The 19588-nt window shown below is 41.0% G+C and overlaps 1 protein-coding gene across 1 annotated transcript; it reads left to right on the top strand.

Annotated features, from left to right (window-relative positions):
* Window positions 1–299: 299 nt before the first annotated feature.
* On the top strand, window positions 300–19314 carry Dck (deoxycytidine kinase). The gene is made up of 7 exons (XM_075943176.1): window positions 300–621; window positions 4850–4965; window positions 9179–9372; window positions 10261–10408; window positions 12643–12758; window positions 14262–14352; window positions 17087–19314. The coding sequence occupies exons 1-7, from the start codon at window positions 531–533 to the stop codon at window positions 17111–17113; spliced, it is 783 nt and encodes a 260-aa protein (XP_075799291.1). The 5' UTR covers window positions 300–530; the 3' UTR covers window positions 17114–19314.
* The last annotated feature ends 274 nt before the right edge of the window (window positions 19315–19588 follow it).

Below are 19588 nucleotides of genomic sequence, written 5' to 3'. Positions count from 1 at the left end.
ACTGGGTTACTGGTTAACGAAAAACCTCTTAAGACAGTGCGGGACAGCTACACGCTTCCTGTAGAGACACCCACTGAGGCTCTTCAGCTTCAATTTTCTACTTCCTACTTTTCTTTCCAGGTGAGTTCAAAGCTCCCAGCCTGACAGGGGGAGAACGCTGTAAGGCCACCTCCTGCTATCCAATGAGCTCACCGCGCAAGCCCCGCCCCCACCCCCCACGACTCCCCGTGCAAACCCCGCCCCTGCCCTCCGACGAGCTGGCAGCGCCGGGGTTTTGAGACTGAGTCTCTATGTAAAAACCGGGTGGTGCCACACTCCCGGCTGGGCCGGCTGGAGAGGGAGAGGCGTGGAGGGTGGGAGTCGGAGCCGCCAGGGCGTGGCCGCTCCACGGGCCCGCCCAGCCGCCTGCGCCGCCTCGCGCCAAAGTTAAAATGCGGGTCCCGCCGGCGCGAGCCTGACGCCGCCGCCTCCCGAGCTCCCAGCATCGCCGTGCTCCTGCAGGTCCCTAGCCCGAGCCGTCGCGAGCAGGCATGGCCACCCCGCCTAAGAGGTTCTGCCCTTCTCCCTCCGCCAGCTCCGAGGGGACACGCATCAAGAAGATCTCCATCGAGGGGAACATCGGTAAGGCGACCCCGCTCCGGTGCCTGTGCTCGGCGTTCCCTCCGCGCCCGCACGGTGGCTCCTCTGGCCCTGCGCCATCCCTGGGCTTTGTGAGGCGCGCTCTGGGCCACTGCACCCTCTTTGTTAGGAACTTCCAAACGCGAGGGTCCGGGGCGCAGTTGGGGGGCGGGGTTGCTGCTTGTCTTGAGAGGTAACTTAGGTAAGCGACATCCTTTTTTAGGTGTGCTTTTCCGGTAGGTTTCACTAACTTGCAGTTTTGCCGCAAAATTGAGAACATTTTCGTTACCTCCCCCTTCAGTTCCCTTTGTGCTTTGTAGTCAGCTTTCTTGTACAAGCCCTGACTTGTTTCTTTTTACTCCATGCAAATTTTGTTTTTTTCCACAGTGTCCTAAGCAGAACCAGAGTGTCTGGTCTTCTATGTCTTGTACGGTTTACCAGAGTGCTTTTACGATTCGCTCATGCGTTGTTTCTATGGTACTTTTTTTTTTTAATTTGGTTTTTTGAGACTGAGTCTCTATGTAATCCTGACTGTCTTGGAACTCACTATGTAGAGCCTTGAACTCTCAGAGATCTGCCTGCTTCTGCCTCCCAAGTACTGGAATTAAGTACTGGCCCACTGTAGTACTTAAAAAAAAAGTGTTAAATAATATTCCACTAAATGGCATATACCTCATCTATTCCTTCCTGGTCAACATTGTGGGTTGGCGTTGGTAGCAATTCCTAAGACTGTGTAGGCATACGAGGAAAGGTGTTTTTAATGATTTTGTGGTGTAGAATTTTTTACTCCCTTTCCCACATGCAGGTAGACCCTGGATGGAGTATGGCTCAGAGACATTAGAATTTCTGCCCGAATTGGGATAAACTACACCGTTCATGCGATTTTGCAAGGTGAACACGCATCTCCCATTCCTTTACACTTCCGACCACAGGAAACCTAATGGTGTTTCCTGTTTTGATACGGCTGTCATTTGGGGGCTGCAGGTTTGAGTGCTGACTGTTGATGTGTGCCGCAGATGGGCTCATTCGGATCACATTCAAAGCACCCACTCATGAAGGAGGCAAGCAGGTGTGGATGCCTTCACGAGCAGAGCTGAAACACAAGAGGCCTTACTTTACTTGCCTCGTCCGTAGACACAGGTCGAGTTGGAAGAGATCCGTATTTCTTAAAAGTTTTTTGAGATGTCATTCATGCAAGACAACACACAGCCTCTTAGTGGATAAAGAGGCCCGTATGTAACAACAGGAGGAAGTTCTCAATAAAGTCATCTTTGAAGTAGATTTCAGTGGACGACCCCTGGGATCGGAACCATAATGGATTATCTATCTCCCTTCTCTCAAACCCAGGCAGCATACACCTAGAGATCTCCCTGCCTCTATTTGTCTTCAACCTTCTCAGCCCTGAAATCACTTGTGAACGGCTCACTCACCATCCTGTTTACCTGCTTGCAGAGCTGCTTTTCTACATACAGATGCAGTGGTGTTACCTGTGCCTGAAATTCCTCCCTGACCTCCTCCCTACTGATCTGGGAAGAGCTGCAGTTTGATGGACGGCCTTTGTACACGGTTAGGAAAAGCTAGTTACAAGTATTGAGATTTCCCTTCAGCATCTGGGTCTTTGACCAACCAGAAAAAAAGATTCTGATAATTTGGCGAGTGTCGGAGGGACAGCCATTTAGATTATTCATGCTAAGATAACCACTTGTTATCTTTCCTGCAGGGAGGTGTCACCCCTTGCCTCTTGCTTCTGTAGCTTTGTACGGTTGTTTACATCCCTCTTACCTTATTTGTTGGGTCCAAACAGCCTGTTGATGTAAAAATTGTGCAATCTGTGAAGACTACCTTGTAATTCTTCTGTTCTTCCTAAAATTTGAAGATTGTTTGGTCATTTTTAGTTGTGTAATCATGTAAACCTGTTTTCTCTTGTTCCGTGTTGCTGAGTTACTCCCATAGGTTAGGTTTATGGAGGCCCTGCTGACTCATTTCAGTGTGTTCCGAATGACGTAGCGTGGTGATGATTGCTTAGTGTTAGGGATTCGTTTGTTAACTATGACTGTTTGGTTGTTTGGTTTGTTAACTATGAGACGGTTTCACTGTACAGCCCTGACCTGCCTGGAGCTCAATGTGTAGACCAGCCTGGCTACCTGCTTTTGAGCGCACAGCATCCAAACCCTGTGCCATCACCTCTCTTCCCATGACTTGGAAAATTATTAATAGGTGTTCTCACTTGTTGTGATCGCTCGCTTCATAGATAGACTGTCAGTTTATTAGCTTTTTCCAGCTCTGATTTTCCTCCCAGACATTAAGGAAGGAACTGGGTAGTGATTATTTGCAAACTGCAAATGCCTCTGATTACTCGGCTTGAAGTAAAATTTTACATTTGCAATTTTAAAGTATAACTCCGTGAGCTTTTTGTGGTTGTAATTGATGTCAGAAGAAGGCTTGATGTCTTAGCCTTAAGTACTTTTCGATTCTGGACTAGTTTGAGATACTTCATTGTGTTTCTTGGCTACCCTGGATATCATGTTCTTTTTTCCGCTGGGGCCAATGAATGAAGACCATTTAAATCGTACTTCTAGATGCATTACTAACTATAAACTTATCCTTTCCTCACAGAATTTCGGTCACCCATGTTTCCCCCTCAACTAAATAGCCACCTAGTTTATCTTTGCCTTTATTTCTTCTCCTTATGGGATTTAATAAGCTTTGATATGCTGTTCTTCACCTACCCTGTCACCTTATTGATCCCCCTTTCCTTGATCTGTACATGAGTCTCTGAGGTCCTTCCTGATTCTCTTCTGGCCTTGTATAGTGTTGGAGTTTTGCATGTACTTCTGCAAGTCTAAGGTAAGTTCTCGGTGCCCACCCTGAGCCTGTTTATAAGGAAGAGGACACTTGGCGAAGATACTGAAGCTATGTATTGTGTGTGTGTGTAAGGTATGTGTGTGTGTAAGGTAGAGGAAGGAAGAATATAATACTGGTCAATGATGCCTCATATAGCCACATTTGGTGACTTATGATAGAAAGGGTGTGGTGGGCATTAGAAGAATTGCTACGCCCTCGGCGCCACAAGGCCCAGACTCATTGATAACCATAATGATGACTAGAATATGTCCTGATTACACATAAGCTATTTTTGTCTTTTTCTTTCCTGGATACCTTAGAAACTAGTGAATGATCAGGAAAAGTAAAGCTGTCATTATTATTATTATTATTATTATTATTTAAGGGTTTGATAGAGGGCACGGAACCATAAAATCGAGGCAGACTTCCCCAGCTGTTACTCATAGGCAGTGCTTTGCAAGACTTAAAATAATTTCTATAGCCATAGGCTTATTAGGATCAGATTGTAATAGTCGCCGGCTCTTAAGCATTGTGTCTTCCCATGGATTGTATAGTTATTTCTTAATTGGTTTGTTTATTATTGGTAAGTTATTTTGGTTGTATTGGGGTGTCTACCCTCCTTTTCCTCTTTTTAATTTTTTTAAGTTTTGTGGGGAGCGTGGTCTTGCTCTGTAGCCCAGCTCAGCACTCACTGTGTAGGCCAGTCTGAACTTGAACTCAGAGCAATCCTCCTGCCTAAGCCTTCCAAGGGCTGGGGTTAGAGGTGTGGCCTGTTATACCAGCTGTAGTTTGTTTTTGAGATGTGTCTCATCATGGAGCCCAGGCTGGGCTAGAATTCAAAATCTCTTTAGCTTAGCCTGCGGGACTGGGAGTTCGAAGTGCAGGCTACTCTTAGCGAGCTCTTCAGACTGAGAAAGCAGAGGTAGGAGAAAGTCATTTACCGGGCATCCTGGTAGTTTCAGTACTATCTTGTCTTCCTGGGTTATGAGGAACTGAGGTCAGGGGCTCGGTCAAGTTCACACAACTGGCTAAAGGCCAGGCTTTACCACTCAGAAAGTTCTCTTTCTAAGGGCTTGGCTGAGAAAAGAAAGCTAGGCCAGAAGGCAGACGGTTTTTTTCTTGTCATGATATCTTTTATAAACTTAACCCCGATTTCAAGTTTTCTGTTTCTTGCCTTTGGTGAACTAAAAATAATAACAAATTTGCTCAGCACAATTGGCTAGGGACTGTCTTTAAGTTTTCATTTATAAAAATAAAGGTGCAGAAAAAGGTCTTACTGTTTCTTCGTGCGTACCGTTCACTCTTAATCTTGTAAACGCTGATGACCGTTGCTTACGTTTGCTTTTCAAACGCCTTTTCTTAGTTTGTCTTTTCTTTTTTGTGACAGCCGCTGGGAAGTCCACATTCGTGAATATCCTGAAGCAAGTCTGTGAGGACTGGGAAGTGGTTCCTGAACCTGTTGCCAGGTGGTGCAACGTTCAGAATACGCAAGATGAGTTTGAGGTATTCAAGTGAAATTTAAGTGAATACAATAAAAATTCTTTAGGGGCGGACGATGGTACAGTTCCCAGCACCCATGTAGTAGCTCAGAATTGTCTGTAGCTCCAGTTCCGGGGTTCTGATACCTTCTTCTGACCTCCGTGGGTACCAAGAACATATTCAGTGCACAGACATACATTGGGAGAAATCACCCGTTCACATTAAAAAAAAAAAATTAAAAATCTTTTAGGTTAGGGAAGCAGTGTGTTTTTTGTTTTTTTGTTTTTTTTTTTGTTTTTTCGAGACAGGGTTTCTCTGTGGCTTTGGAGCCTGTCCTGGAACTAGCTCTTGTAGACCAGGCTGGTCTCGAACTCACAGAGATCCGCCTGCCTCTGCCTCCCTAGTGCTGGGATTAAAGGCGTGTGCCACCATCACCCGGCTGCAGTGTGTTTTGTTTCCTGCCCTCCCCCACCTTCCCAGTAACCACCTTCAAGTCTAGCTGTACATTTAAGATTTAGGCATTATTACATCACAGTTTAAGATTTATGAAAGTTCAAAAGCTTAAAGCAGCCGGTAGTGATGGTGCTTGCCTTTAATCCCAGCACTCTGGAAGCAGAGGCAGGTGGGTCTGTGAGTTTGAGGCCAGCCTGGTCTACAGAGCTAGTTCTAGGACAGGCTTCAAAACCACAGAGGAACCCTGTCTCGAAAAAACAAAAACAAAAAAAGTTGAAGTAATTTAAAAATCTAATTACAAATAAATTTTTGAGTGATTTTTTTTTTTTATAATTTAAGTGAAAACATGTAAGAAAACCAAAACCTCCAGTAATTGTATTTTATTAATCTTTTCAGCCCTTTGTCATTGGAAATCCATTTCTTTTTCTTTTTTAAAGATTTATTTATTATCTATACAATGGTCTGCCTGCACGTGTCCCAGCAGGCAGAAGTTGGCACCAGATCTTATTACCGGTGGTTGTGAGCCACAATGTGGTTGTTGGGAATTGAACTCAGGACCTCTGGAAGAGCAGTCAGTGCTCTTAACCACTGAGCCATCTCTCCAGCCCCTGGCAATCCATTTCTATCTTATTTCCCTGTCCTATGCTTTCTCCGCAAGCTTTCATTCTGGACGGTTCAGTTTTCTAGCCCTTTTCAGTACAGCATTGCAAATGAGAAAATAGGGGGATAAAGACTTCAGTTTCCTTTTTTCCTAGAGAAAGTTATGGCTGTGTGGGGTAATGGTCCCTAAGCATTTTCATTTCTGGAGAAGTGAAATTGAAAGTAGAGAAGTTGGACGGGTCTGCCAGAAGCTTGTTCAGTCTGAAAAAACTTGACAAAAAAAAGGGGGGGGGAGAGCTCTTGGTGGGGGGTTTCTGCTGGGAATTATTGGGCATATGGAAGGGAATGAGTAGCAGGAAGTTACAGCCTTCGTGGGTTGTTTTAGCTGCGTTGACTCTTGCTGTCACGGGACACCGCGACCAGGAGCAACTTTGGGAGGAAAGGTTTATTGGCTTAGACTTCCACATCACAGTTCATCACCTAAGGAAGTCAGGGTGGGAACCTGGAGGAGGGGTGCTGCTTAGGGGCTTCCTCCACCCAGGACCAGCAGCCCAGGGTGGCCCCACCCACAGTGGACTTGGTCCTCACCCATTAATCACTAATTAAGACAACACCCTGCTGGTTGCCTACAGCCGATTTAATGGGGGCCTTTTCTAAATTGAGGTTCCCTCCTCACAGACGACTGTAACTTGTGTCAAGTTGACACAAAACTAGCCCACACAGGGATATTTGTGAATTTTCTTCTCTCTCTCTCTCTCTCTCTCTCTCTCTCTCTCTCTCTCTCTCTCTCATCTTTTAGATATAAGGTTTTGATAACTAAACATATTTCTCACACTTTTATTTGCGAAGCATAGTTAATTTTAGGCTGGGGGCACAACTAAATATATCCCAATCCTTTGAATATCAAGTACTAAACCTTAAAGGGACTTATCCCCATATAGAATTCATTTTCTTAAGTTTTGTGTGTTAGAAGCTATGGTCTTCTGTGCTTTAAGTAGGGTTCAGAAAATGTGGGGAATAGTATTTTATGAAACATGAAGCATTAAGTAGGTGGATGGCTTCTCTGTACTTTTGTATATTGTCTCTACTCATCCTCTCCTCCACAAGTTTTAGACTCCAAAAAATGGGGTTTAGGGCTAGGATCTAGCACAACAGTGGGTTGCTTACCTAGCGTGCCCAAGGCCCTGGGTTTCAGCCTTAGCACCACACAAAGCAACGCAAAGTGAAATGGCGTTTATTCTTCATCCAGCCCTTCTCCAACTCGTTCTTGATCTGTTCTTTGTAGTTAGAATATGAATCACCCAGTCTCTGAAACTCGGCTGTCTTAGGATCCTGTCACCACCGAGGAGTGGACTGTGTGGAAACCTAACCACCAGTCTTCAAGAACTCGGCATTAAAGCCTTCCTCTCTTGCATCTGTATGCTTAACTTACTTGGCTGTAGCTGTTTATTTAGTGGGTTTTTTATACCTGCCATCTAGTGGCTGAAGTGTTACTGTGCTACCAACCGTCTACCTCCAGTCTGTCAGAATAAGACATAAAGTACAAAGACTGTGGTTTCCTTCTTCATTCCCTAAATTCTGGCAGAATGATTTTGAGAACCAACAGATGACTGTTATTAGTCTGTTTTGCAGGCTCACTTAAAGCAGTAGCTTACTCTCTTTGCTGATTTGCATGATGTCGTCTCAAGGCTTTTATTTAGTTGTTTTCTTTTTTCTCCCCGAGACAAGGTTTCTCTGTGTATCCCTGACTGTCCTAGAACTCTCTCTGTAGACCAGGTTGGCCTCGAACTCATAGAGATGTGATACTCTCTTATGGTAAACACCAACAGTGAAATCACAGTGGCTCAAAACAATTAGAAGTTTCCTGTTGTGTACTGTCTTTTTAAGCTTTGATGCATTTCGCCCTTCCATAATTTCAGTTCGGGATTGATTTCTAAGGACAGAATCCCACTGTAAGTGGAAGAGCACCGTTAAGTTTGATCTGTTAGAAAATCGGGGACTGTTGGAAGCCGATTAACTGGGAGTATATGTGTCTCACCTGAGACAGGCATGTGTGATTAGCTGTAGCTGATTTTTTTTTAAAGAGATTTGTTTACTTTTTTTTAAGAGTATGTGTGTTTCACCTGCATTTATATATGCATATGTGCACCATATGTGTGCGTGGTGCCTGCAGAGATCAGAAGAGGGCGTCAGATTTCCTGAAACTGGAGTTACAATAGCTGCCATGTTGGTGCTGGGAACTGAACCTGAGTCCTGTGCAAGAGAAGCAAATGCCCTTAACCAATGAGCTGTTGCCCTAGCTCCCATGTAGATGATTTTTTAAAAATTTTGTTTGTGTCTCTCTTGCTTGTGTGTGGGTTTACGTGGAAGGCAGAGGACAGACTTTTGTAGTTGGTGTTCTACCTTTTTATGGGTTCCAGGGGTCAAACTGGTGTCATCAGGCCTGAGTGGCCAGCACTTCCTCTGACCTTGCCAGGCCCATAGCTGATTATTCTGAGAAGGCAATAGGAGTACAATATTCTCTATCTTTTCTATGTTAAAAAAGAATGTATAAATCAAATATTTTTATTTAGCTTTTAAGTATTGACATTTTTTTCTGTAGGTCGTTAGTCACTTGTGAGAGTTATTTTAGATATCAGGTAAGAAAAGAGTGAGGAGAAGGAATTTAATGTTTTGATTTTGCTAATAATGTATTTATGAAATTTTTTTAAAGATTTATTTATTTTGTATGGCCTTTTGCCTGTATATATGTCTGTATTGTGGTGCTGTGCCCATGAGGCCAGAAGAGGGTATCAGGTCTTCCGGAATCGCAATTACGGTTTTTCGCCGCTACATGGATGCTGGAGCCAAATCTTTGTCCTCTCCAAGAGCAGAGGTGCTCTTCATCATAGAGCCGGCTCTCTGGGACCCTTCCCCCCAATTTCTCTTTTTGAACCTCTTAAAAAGTTAAAATAGCCAGGGACATGGTGGCGGTGGCTCGTCTCTTTAATCCTAACATTTGTGAGGCAGAGGCAGGAGGTGACTGTCTGTGACTTGCAGGACAGCCTGGTCTGTATCCTGAGTGTAGGGCAGTCAGAGCCACATAGTGAGACCCTGTCTCAGAAAACAAGACGAAACAAAAAAGTTCAAGTCACCCTGTTGGCAGTCTTATTCCTCTGTTTGCTCACCTCTTTTGCCAATTTAGGAATTGACAACGTCTCAGAAAAGTGGTGGGAATGTTCTTCAGATGATGTACGAGAAACCTGAACGGTGGTCTTTCACCTTCCAATCCTATGCCTGCCTCAGCCGGATCCGAGCTCAGCTTGCCGCCCTTAATGGCAAGCTCAAAGATGCAGAGAAACCCGCATTATTTTTTGAGCGATCTGTATACAGTGACAGGTATGCAAATGGCTTATATTTGGAGTTTATACCTAGACACTTCCTTTTTTTCTCATTTCCTGGTAGTCAAATTGGAGGCTGAGCTGGAGGTTTTAGATAGAAGATGACATTGAAAATAGCTTTAGTGTTGATTGAGGTGCTAATGACGTTATGACGGAGCCCCTTTCCCCCCAACCCCTTAGAATTCTCATCTGTTCTGAGTAATCTGGGTTTATATCCTAGACTCTTGCCTAGAAAAAGGAGATAAAAATTAAAAATTTCTAAAGGCATTTTAGAATTGCTCTGCTTTTTGACCTCCTTAATTATCTCAGAATAGAGGCCCATAAAGTTTTTGGTCTCAGGATCCCTTTTCTTTAACTGTAAAGTACTCTAAGAAGTTTTGTTATTTGATACCCATATTAGAAATTAAGGTTAAGAATCAGTATACAATCAATATACAAAATATAAAATGAAAGAATCAATAATAAACATACTCTTTATTAATATAGAAAACTTCTGATTTAGAACAAAAATATAGTGAAAGGAGTAGTATTGCTTTACATTTTTTGTAGCTCTTTAGTAGTCTGAATTAATAAAACTGGGTTTTTATCCATGCTTGTATATTTATATTTGTGTATATGTATTTTGGTTGAGGTATAGTAGTGTGTGAAATAAGTTGGCTACTCATAGACCTGGAAGGAGCTTGGGGACCTCCAGGGATCCTTATTCAACATTTTGAGAGCTACTGGGAAAAAACCCATTTCCAGTACTTGGAAAGACATTTTGTGTAGGTTTTCCAAGGCACTCGTTGCCACAGTATTTAGGAGTGTGTTTTATGCCCATTTCCTCTGTCATAATTGGTGTCTATGTGTTTGAAGGATGTGCATGCTGACGAAGATTCTCTTTCAGGTATATTTTCGCATCTAATTTGTATGAATCTGACTGCATGAATGAAACAGAGTGGACAGTATATCAGGACTGGCATGACTGGATGAATAGCCAGTTTGGGCAAAGTCTTGAGCTGGATGGAATCATTTATCTTCGAGCTACTCCAGAGGTGAGACCAATAAACATTTGCTTGTGCCATTGAAATTCTGAAGTAATAGAAATCACAAGAAAGATGTAGAAGTGACGACTTCCAAGCTAGGGAGATGTCTCAGTGGTTAAGAGAGCTGACTGTTCTTCCTGAGATCCGAAGTTCAATTCCCAGCATCCACATGGTGGCTCACAATCATCTCCAGTTCCAGGGACTCTGATGCCCTCTTCTGGCTCCTATGGGCACTACACATGTGAGGTGGCCAGACATACATACAGCCCGCACTCAGAGACATAAAGTTAAAAATAAATAAAATCAACTCTCTAGCTTCTAACCTGGAAACTCAGAGCAGTATAGATTGTCTCAGCAAACTAGAAGTCCAGATGCGGCAAATCAAGATTAGTTTTCTCTGTTCTTCACCAATCCTTTTTTTTTTTTTCCTAAATCTTAATTCCTAACTCAGCTTCTTGTTCCATCAGAGCTAGAATAAGAGACTTGTCAAAGCAACTTCTAAAATATAAACGTGATTAAGTGGGACTTAGGAGAGCTGTTTTAGCTATTGTTGCATTTCTAGGGCCGGTAGAAGGTCTGGGGACATAGTGGAAACTTTACAAATGCTTGCTTTCTGAGTACTACAACTACTGGAGGGCCACTCTGAGGAACATTTCATGGTTACTTGTGAATTGGTACAAAGAAATAGTGGCACGCTTCAAAGAGATTTAGACATCTTGTTGTTTTCAACGAAGAGAACTCCCTGAGAAATACACCTTTTATTAGGTAAATTCATTTTCTATTTATGTATTATATTACATGAATCCAGAAAGGTCCAGTCAGCTAGACTGACTGGCCAGTGGGAATTCCATAGATAAGTATTCTGTTTCCTTTTCCCCTTCTTTCTTCTAACTTCTCCCATGTCTTCACTTTCAAAACCATGACCTTTTAAGTTTTTAATTATTATTGTTATATATGTATATAAATTTATAATATGCTTTTATAACTTTATAAAATTTTATAAATTTATAACTTGCCCCCATGAGTATGTGTTTGGGGCTGGCTGCTTGGAATTAGATAACCTACCATGTCCCTGGGGAAGACTGCGTCTCTCTGTCTCAGCTCCTTATTTTTGAGACAAGGTCTCTGAACCGAAGCGGCTGGCCAGCGACCAGAGGATGTGCCTGCTTCTGCCTCTCCAAGATTTTGTGTGTGCCGGGATCTAGCACAGGTCCGTGTGCTGGTGTGGTCAGCGCTTTACTGACGGCTGTATTCCGAAGCCCTCATTTATGACCTGTTTTTGTGTTTTGGGACAAGCTCTTTATGTAATCCCGCCTGTCCTGAAACTCACTATGTAGACCAGGCTGGCCTCTGCCTCCTGGGTGCGGGGACTAAAGGGCATATGTGACCACACTGGGCTCATTTGTATCTTTTAATTGAAAATTATTGAAAAAAGGATTTTTAGCAGACTGTGTCACAGTTCATGGGCTGCTGTAGTCTGGTGAATGTTACTTATTGGGGGTCCTTTTTTCTTCTGCAGCGCTGGGGATTGAACTCGGGATACTGAGCATTGTAGACAGGTGCTTCACCACAGAGCACAGTGTGGTGATTTTATATCTGGGTGTTGATGAGCTCCCACAAATTGTATGGAATTTCATCTATATGTATCCTGTTAGAGAAAAATGATTTACAGTCACACAGTCAAATGTGACTATTTAAGCTTATGATTATTAAAATTATATATAAAGTTTGAAAATTCGTTTCTTTGGTCACCACATTAACCATGCTTCACGTGCTGAAAAGCCTTGGTGGCTATGGCCACCTCACTCTGTCATACAGATAGAAGGCAGGTAGAAAGGACCCCGTGTTCTTTTAGGTTCTGGTGGTTCAGAGCATCCATCCAGGGGTGGAGTCCGGCCAGACACATTTGCTTAATGGCCAATTAGGATGGATAGATCGACACACTCTGATTGTTTTCTAAAAAAAATGTAGGTAGATATTTAATGGTCTTCAGCTCCCTCCCTCCTTTTATAATACTTAATTAGTGTGTTTCATATGTGGATACCGATTTATTTTTCAAAGTTCAGCTTAACTGAAAACTATTATCTGACTAAAATAACACTTAAAGGGAAAAATGAGCTATACCGACTTTCTAGAAGAAATACAAATACAGGGTTTTGGCTAACGTGAAGACAGCAGAAAGGAAATTTTAACGGTAGTAGACACAAATCATTGCTCAAATTTTTCTTTTTGCTTACTTTTAGAAATGCTTAAATAGAATATATTTACGGGGAAGAAACGAAGAACAAGGCATTCCTCTTGAATACTTAGAGAAACTTCACTACAAACATGAGAGCTGGCTCCTTCATCGAACTCTAAAGTAAGGCCTTCTTACTGTCTGCTGTTCACTGTGCTTCCCTTTATCAGATTTTAGTCTAAGCGATGGGTGATGTGATTAATTGTTTTTTCGAGACTGGGTATTTTCTGTGTAGCCCTGGCTGTCCTGAACTCACTCTGTAGACCAGGTTGGCCTCGAACTCAGAGATCTGTCTGCCTCTTCCTCTGGGTGCTGGGATTAAATGTGTGTGCCTCCACTGCCCAGCTAAATCTTTATTTTTACTCATGTATTCATAGTTAAGTCACTTGTTTGAAGATTTTTGTGACTAGTATCTTCTATTGGTATTTTTACTTTAAGTGATAAAATAAGCTTCTGTCTGTGTATGTTACTAAGATAAACTCAGGAATAATTTTAAGGAATAATTTTATGTCTGTCTGATATTGTATCTGTTTTAACTTTTTACTTCCAGTTATACATTATTAGCCTTAATTCAAAAATATTAAATATGATATTTCAGAAAGAACTCATGGATTTAAAGTTGCTTGCTAAGCTGGCTGTGTCTTGCTGGCTGTAGTCCTGTCTCCTGGGAGACTGCGGCTGTACAGTTGCCTGAGGCCATACTGGACGACACTGCTGTCCATCTTGAGTAGGGTTGAAATACTCTGCTGGCCGGCTCTGTCCGGTTCCACCCAGAAGTGCCCAGGATAGGAGCTGTCGCTCTGTCCAGCTTGTCTAAGCATGCACAGGATGTGCTCAATAGTCACTTAGTAACTGTTCTGTTTTGAGATTGTTACATATGATAGTGCTTATAACCAAGTATCCCTTCTCTTACTCAGTAATGTTTGAGTCCTGAGGGATACTGGCAACCTTACGCCAGAGAGAAGCTGTGATGTGCTTTAAATGGAGCACTCTCAGTTTAGGGAAAGGAAAAGGCAGTTTTAAGGCAGAAATAGTGTTAGTTATATGTATATGTTATGTGTAAGGAAAAAAAAAACAGTGCATATGGGATAGATGTTACTGTGATCTCAGTCTTACAGGGAATCCTGGAATGCATCCCACATGGCCAGGGGAAGCTACTGGGATGGAGTTTAAGCTGTGTCTTCAGCCAGGACTTGAGGCATCGACTTTGTCCGCATCGGCTCTTGGGCAGTATGGAACTGCACAGCGCCTGAGGCTCTGAATGGGTTTCCTGAGTTTAGTTCTCTGTCTGGTTTTCCTCAGTGCTGGAAATGGAGCCCACTGCCTTGGCCACGCTAGGCAAGCACTCCACAACTGCTCTACACCGTAGCTAGAATATAGGACCTTTCTCGTGGTTTTGGTTCTTGGGAATGCTATACATATATGCCTAGTTATACATATTCTGTAGCTGAGATAATTGTCCACATGGTAGTAAATCTACTGTAAAGAAGAGACTACCAGCCGCTTCCCTGCAGGATAACTTTAGCATGAGTGACAATATTTGAACTTTTGAATATGAGTTAGTTGTTAATATTTTTTCCTGGATTTAGTGCTTTTCTGATTTTCTTCGTCTTTCTTTTTAAACAGAACCAACTTTGATTATCTTCAAGAGGTGCCTATCCTCACACTGGATGTCAATGAAGACTTTAAAGACAAGCATGAAAGCCTGGTTGAGAAGGTCTGTTTAGAAAAAAACCTCATGTTTGTTTTGTCTAAGACAGCTATATTAATTTGTGAAATAGCTGCCTACAGAAAAGCTTCTATAAAAGTACATTAAGAGGGGCTCGGGGTCTAGCCGGGCGGTAGTGGTGCACACCTTTAACCCCAGCACTCTGAAGGCAGAGGCAGGTGGATCTCTGTGAGTTCGAGGCCAGCCTGGTCTACAAAGCAGATGCCCGAACAGCTAGGACTGTTACAGGACAGGCTCCAAAGAAAAAGAGGGCAGGGGTCTGTCTTTGAAGCACTGTGTTTTTTCTTATCCTTTTCTCCTGCTTTGTCCCACTTTTTCCTTCGCACACGTCACACACACACACACACACACACACACACACACACACACACACACACTTGCTTTAATAGAAACTGCTTAAAATTAGTTTATCTTTTTCAAGGAATCCAGTATGGAGGGCATTTAAAGTCGTAGAATATATTCTCATTCATTTTTAGCTGATGTTTGGAGATTAAGCAATGTTAGTTTATATATTTGTAGGAGACCATGTCAGAGATGAATTGGCCTTATCCTAATCACTGAGTTATTTTAACAAAGGTTAATTTAACCTTCAGAAAGTTGAGAGTTGATCATTATCTAAATGAGTAATGTAATTTATACATATAAGGGAGAGACTTACTGAAGAACATTAAGGTAATGATAGAAAGAATTGTATAATAAATCCTTATCTACCATTAATTAACTTAGTCATCTCATGTCTAGGAAAAAAACATAAATTTGTTTAGTTTTGAGAGAAACTTGGGCTATTTCTGTTTGTTTTTTTCTCATGAAATAGCTGGCTCTTTACTGAAATGAAATATTGAATATATCTCAAAAATGGAAAACCTCAACATTTGAAAAATATTGCTGTGTATGGTTGATAGCCTTTTCATTTAAGTAATACATATGTAGAAAATTTAAGTTAGTAACTATTTATGATATTAAAATATAATGTAGAATTAAAATATGACACTATTAAAATAAAATTAGCAGCAGTTATAATAAGCACGAATTTAACTGAATCTGTAAAACCACTTTAATTTTATTATTTAAAAGTTTTTTTTTAAGATTTATGTATTTTTATGTATTTGGGTATTTTACCTGTATATGTATCTGCACACCAGAAGAGGGTGTTGGATCCCAGTGAGCCACTGTGTGGGTGCTGAGAATTGAACCCTGGACCTCTGGAAGGCAGCCCGGGCTCTTAACCACTGAGCCAATTTCTAGTCCCTATTATTTTAAACTTCAATGTATTTTTTAATGTGTTGTGTCCATAACTATGTAAGTGCACCATATGTGTGCAGTGCTCCAGGGGGCCAGGAGAGTCAGATTCCCTAGAAATGGCTTTACAGGTGGTAGTGGGCTGTCCTGTGGGTGATGGGAATCAAACCTGGGTCCTCTGCAAGAGCAGCGACTTCTCGTCATCTCTCCAGTCCCACATTTCTTAGCTTTAAGTAAACACTTCCTTTCTTAGACCAGGAAAATGTCACATTTTTCAAAATTAATAATCCTGACATTTAGGGGAGGGTATTTTTCAAAGGCAATATTCAAACAATTCAAACTATATATATATATATATATATATATATATATATATATATATATATATATATATATTAAGATTTATATATTATGTATACAGTGTTCTGCCCACATGTATGCCTGCAGGCCAGAAGACAGCACCAGATCTCATTACAGATGGTTCTGAGCCATCATGTGGTTTCTGGGAATTGAACTCAGGACCTCTGGAAGAACAAGCAGTGATCTTAACCGCTGAGCCATCTTCCCAGCCCCAACAACCTTTATCTTTTCATGAGAATTTTATAGTCTAGCTTGGAGAATTACAGTCTTGCATTATAGTCTTCCTCTGTTGGCTAGGTTTCTTCAGAACTTATGTAGCTTTGCCCGTACACTAACATTCTAGAAATGTATGCCTTGGCTCTTCAAAGGAGTAGGATTCCCAGCACCTCATGCTGTCTGGCAACTGGCTGTAACTCCAGTTTCTGGGAATCTGATGTCATCTTCTCTCTCTAGGCACCAGACATGCACAAGGTACCTAGACATGCATGCAGGCAAAATGTTCACACATAAAAAATAAAAATAAATTCTATCCTTAATATTACAGATTTATATGTTTGAATTGCAAAGGTGTTTAATCTCTTTTAAATATCAGTATTAAGACTGTACATATCATTGATCTACATTATTTAAAAATACAGACCATAGCCCAGAGGTGGTGGCGCACGTCTTTAATGCCAGCACTTGGGAAGTAGAGGCAGTTGGATCTCTGTGAGTTCAAGAGCAGTCTGGACTACAGAACTAGTTATAGGACAGCCAGGGCTACACAGAGAAATCCCATCTTGAAAAATAAAACTATTTATCTATCTATCTATCTAGATATGAGAGAGAGAATGTGCATAAAATTAGTTAGAGGCCTTTTAAAATTGTATCAATCTTTTTTAATTATATAAGTATTAAATGTAAACTAATGATTTTAGACTGTTTACCCTACTATAGAAATACTTAGTATTTGTTTTAAAAATTACTCTACTATTAAAATACTTAGTATTTGTTAAAAATAAGCGTTGTGGTATTGTGATAGTTATTTATATAATTGGTGTGTTCAGCTTTTCTGTAGATGAAGATAAATGTTAGATATCAAATTAATCGAAGGAATTATATTAATTTATTTTTATTTCCTCAGGTGAAAGAGTTTTTGAGTACTTTGTGATTGAACGGAAGACTGCAGGCAGCAGAATTGTCTCCAGAAGCTTCCATCTGTGTGTCCTCGTAGCTTGATTTCATACGAAGGTCTTCACAGGAGTCACGTTTTTAAACCAGTTTTGTTTTAAGGAGAACAACCTTTTCTTTGTATATATATTTTATTTAATATTCAGAATCCCCTGTAAAATGTTGTGTCCTTCCTTTACTCCCTTCCTCAGTTTTGAGTCCAAGGTGTTCTCTCACACCAGGAAGTCTGGAGGTAGATGTTCTCAGAATCAGTGAAGTGACTGAGTCACTGTTAGGAAAGGACCAGCCTTCTTTCTTCTCGGTTGTTATCCTGAGGTAGACATGTTTTCATTGTTTTGGTGGGGTTTTTTTTGTTTTTTTTTTTTGATTTTTCGGGACAGGGTTTCTCCGTAGCACTTTTGGTTCCTGTCCTGGAACTAACTCTTGTAGACCAGGCTGGCCTTGAACACCCAGAGATCCGCCTGCCTCTGCTTCCCAAATGCTGGGATTAAAGGCGTGTGCCACCACCGCCCGGCCCATATTTTCATTGTTATCTCACTTCGTTAGTATTACATCTAGAGGGTGTACATATTTGTAAGTTAGCATAGCTATTACAAGCTGAAAGGCGTAGTTTGGGGAATCCCTAGTATAGGGATTTGTTTGAAGTGTGTGCTTTGTTTTTCATCTTGTTCCCTTTGGTGGTGCTGGACATTAAACCCAGGGTCTCATTCATGCTAGGAAACCTTTCTACAGTGAACTGTCTCAGCCCTGTAGTATTTTTATCAAGTACCTCTCCTTCCACTCCACTTAAAGTTGACAATAAGACCATGTGATCATCACCTCGTTGATGTTTATTCATAAGTCTGTGGTGCATTTGTAGAGAAAGAGGTTGAATTCTGTTCCCAGTGTGGTAATGGTGTAATTACTTTATAAATCATTTAATTTTTGCTTGTTTCTTCATCCATGATGAGTACTTTTTTCTTTTCTTATTTTTTTTTGTGAACGTAAATTTTGGAGAATGGAAGAAATCTTTTATATTTAAAAGGTAGCTAAGACATTTATTACATGAGTATAAATCTTAATGAAATTAGTTACTGCTTTTCTTGGATTACTATAGTTTAAATGCTTGTTTAAATTATGTTATTTTTTTTATTTGTTTGTTTGTTTGTTTTTTGAGACAAAGTCTCTTTACAGCTCTGGCTAACCTGGAATTCTGTATAGAGACCGGGATAGCCTTGAACTCCACCCACTTCTGTCTCTGTGCTGGCTTCGTTGCCCCCTCCCTCCCCACCAGAGCTGGGATGCTGGAATTAAAGACACACAACACCACAACACCACACCTGGCTCCGATTTTCTAGAAATCACTTGAGATACAAGTATAGTTTTTCCTCCGTTTCTTTCGGTTGTTATGTAAAATGGTGATAGAACATAATGACAAGTTTTGATTGGCCCTGTATTGATAATTAGTCTCTCTACCTTTATACATGGTAAGACACAGAGGTAGATGGTGGAGCGTTTCGGCTATCCAGTCTGCTCCTGCCAGGCCGTCGAAGATCAAAGTCACACACTTCTGCTGGGAGACCGTTGTGATCACAACGTCGCTTCATAGTTTGCTTTGTAGTTTTTCTAAAATCTCTTATACTTACAGAGAAATAGTTGACAAAACAATTTTGCTTTATATATAGTGTATCATGGAAATGTTACAGTTTTTAGTTGAACTAGGAAATAACTTTAACAAATTCCCAAAGGCTTTAAGTTCCTGTTAACAGTGCATGTATCTTTAAACCGCTTTGATGTTTAGCTGGGAACATCCTGTATATAATTAAAGAAGTATTTTTATTGTTTTTTTCCAGTGTAGTCTTTTAAGTTAAGTTCTGCGTTATTTTTACCAGGTAATTAGCCTTTCTACTTCACATTAGGAAAAACGTGTAATTTCTTGAAATGAAGAATTGCATTTATTTTAAGCTATAATTTTCCTTTGTAAAAATGTTACCTTTTATTTTTGGTTTCTTATTCAAAGATGATAATTTAGTGGGTTAACTGGTACAGTAGCACTGATCTTTGAAAAGGGGATTCAACTTTAAATCTGTAATAACCAAAAATATATTGTCTTGTGATTTATCTGACCTTTTTTTGTTTACTATAAATAAATTTGGCACCTTAAATGTTTGTCAATAAATACATTTAAATTTTTTGAACTATAGTAAGAGAGTTTAAATTTTCTGAAGCAGAAATCATCTGGTTTTCTTCTAGAAATTTTATGGCTTTGTGTTTCCCATCTAGATCTGTGCTTCATTTCCAGTGTTTGAAGGTGTTAGGTCTGTCTGTGGGTTTGTGTGTGCGCATGTATGCCTGCTTCAGCACCATCTTTGTTCCTCTTTCTAAAGTGGTCAGCTGACTGTCTTTATTCAAGCCATTTCCTGGGTTCTGTTTGGTTAGTATGGTTGTTCTTTGTCAGCACCATTTTGATTGTTTA

Source organism: Microtus pennsylvanicus, chromosome 12, assembly GCF_037038515.1.
Source record: "Microtus pennsylvanicus isolate mMicPen1 chromosome 12, mMicPen1.hap1, whole genome shotgun sequence".
Lineage (NCBI taxonomy): Eukaryota > Metazoa > Chordata > Mammalia > Rodentia > Cricetidae > Microtus > Microtus pennsylvanicus.
The sequence above is the reverse complement of the archived record's forward strand: the minus strand, read 5'-3'. Positions and strand labels throughout refer to the sequence as shown.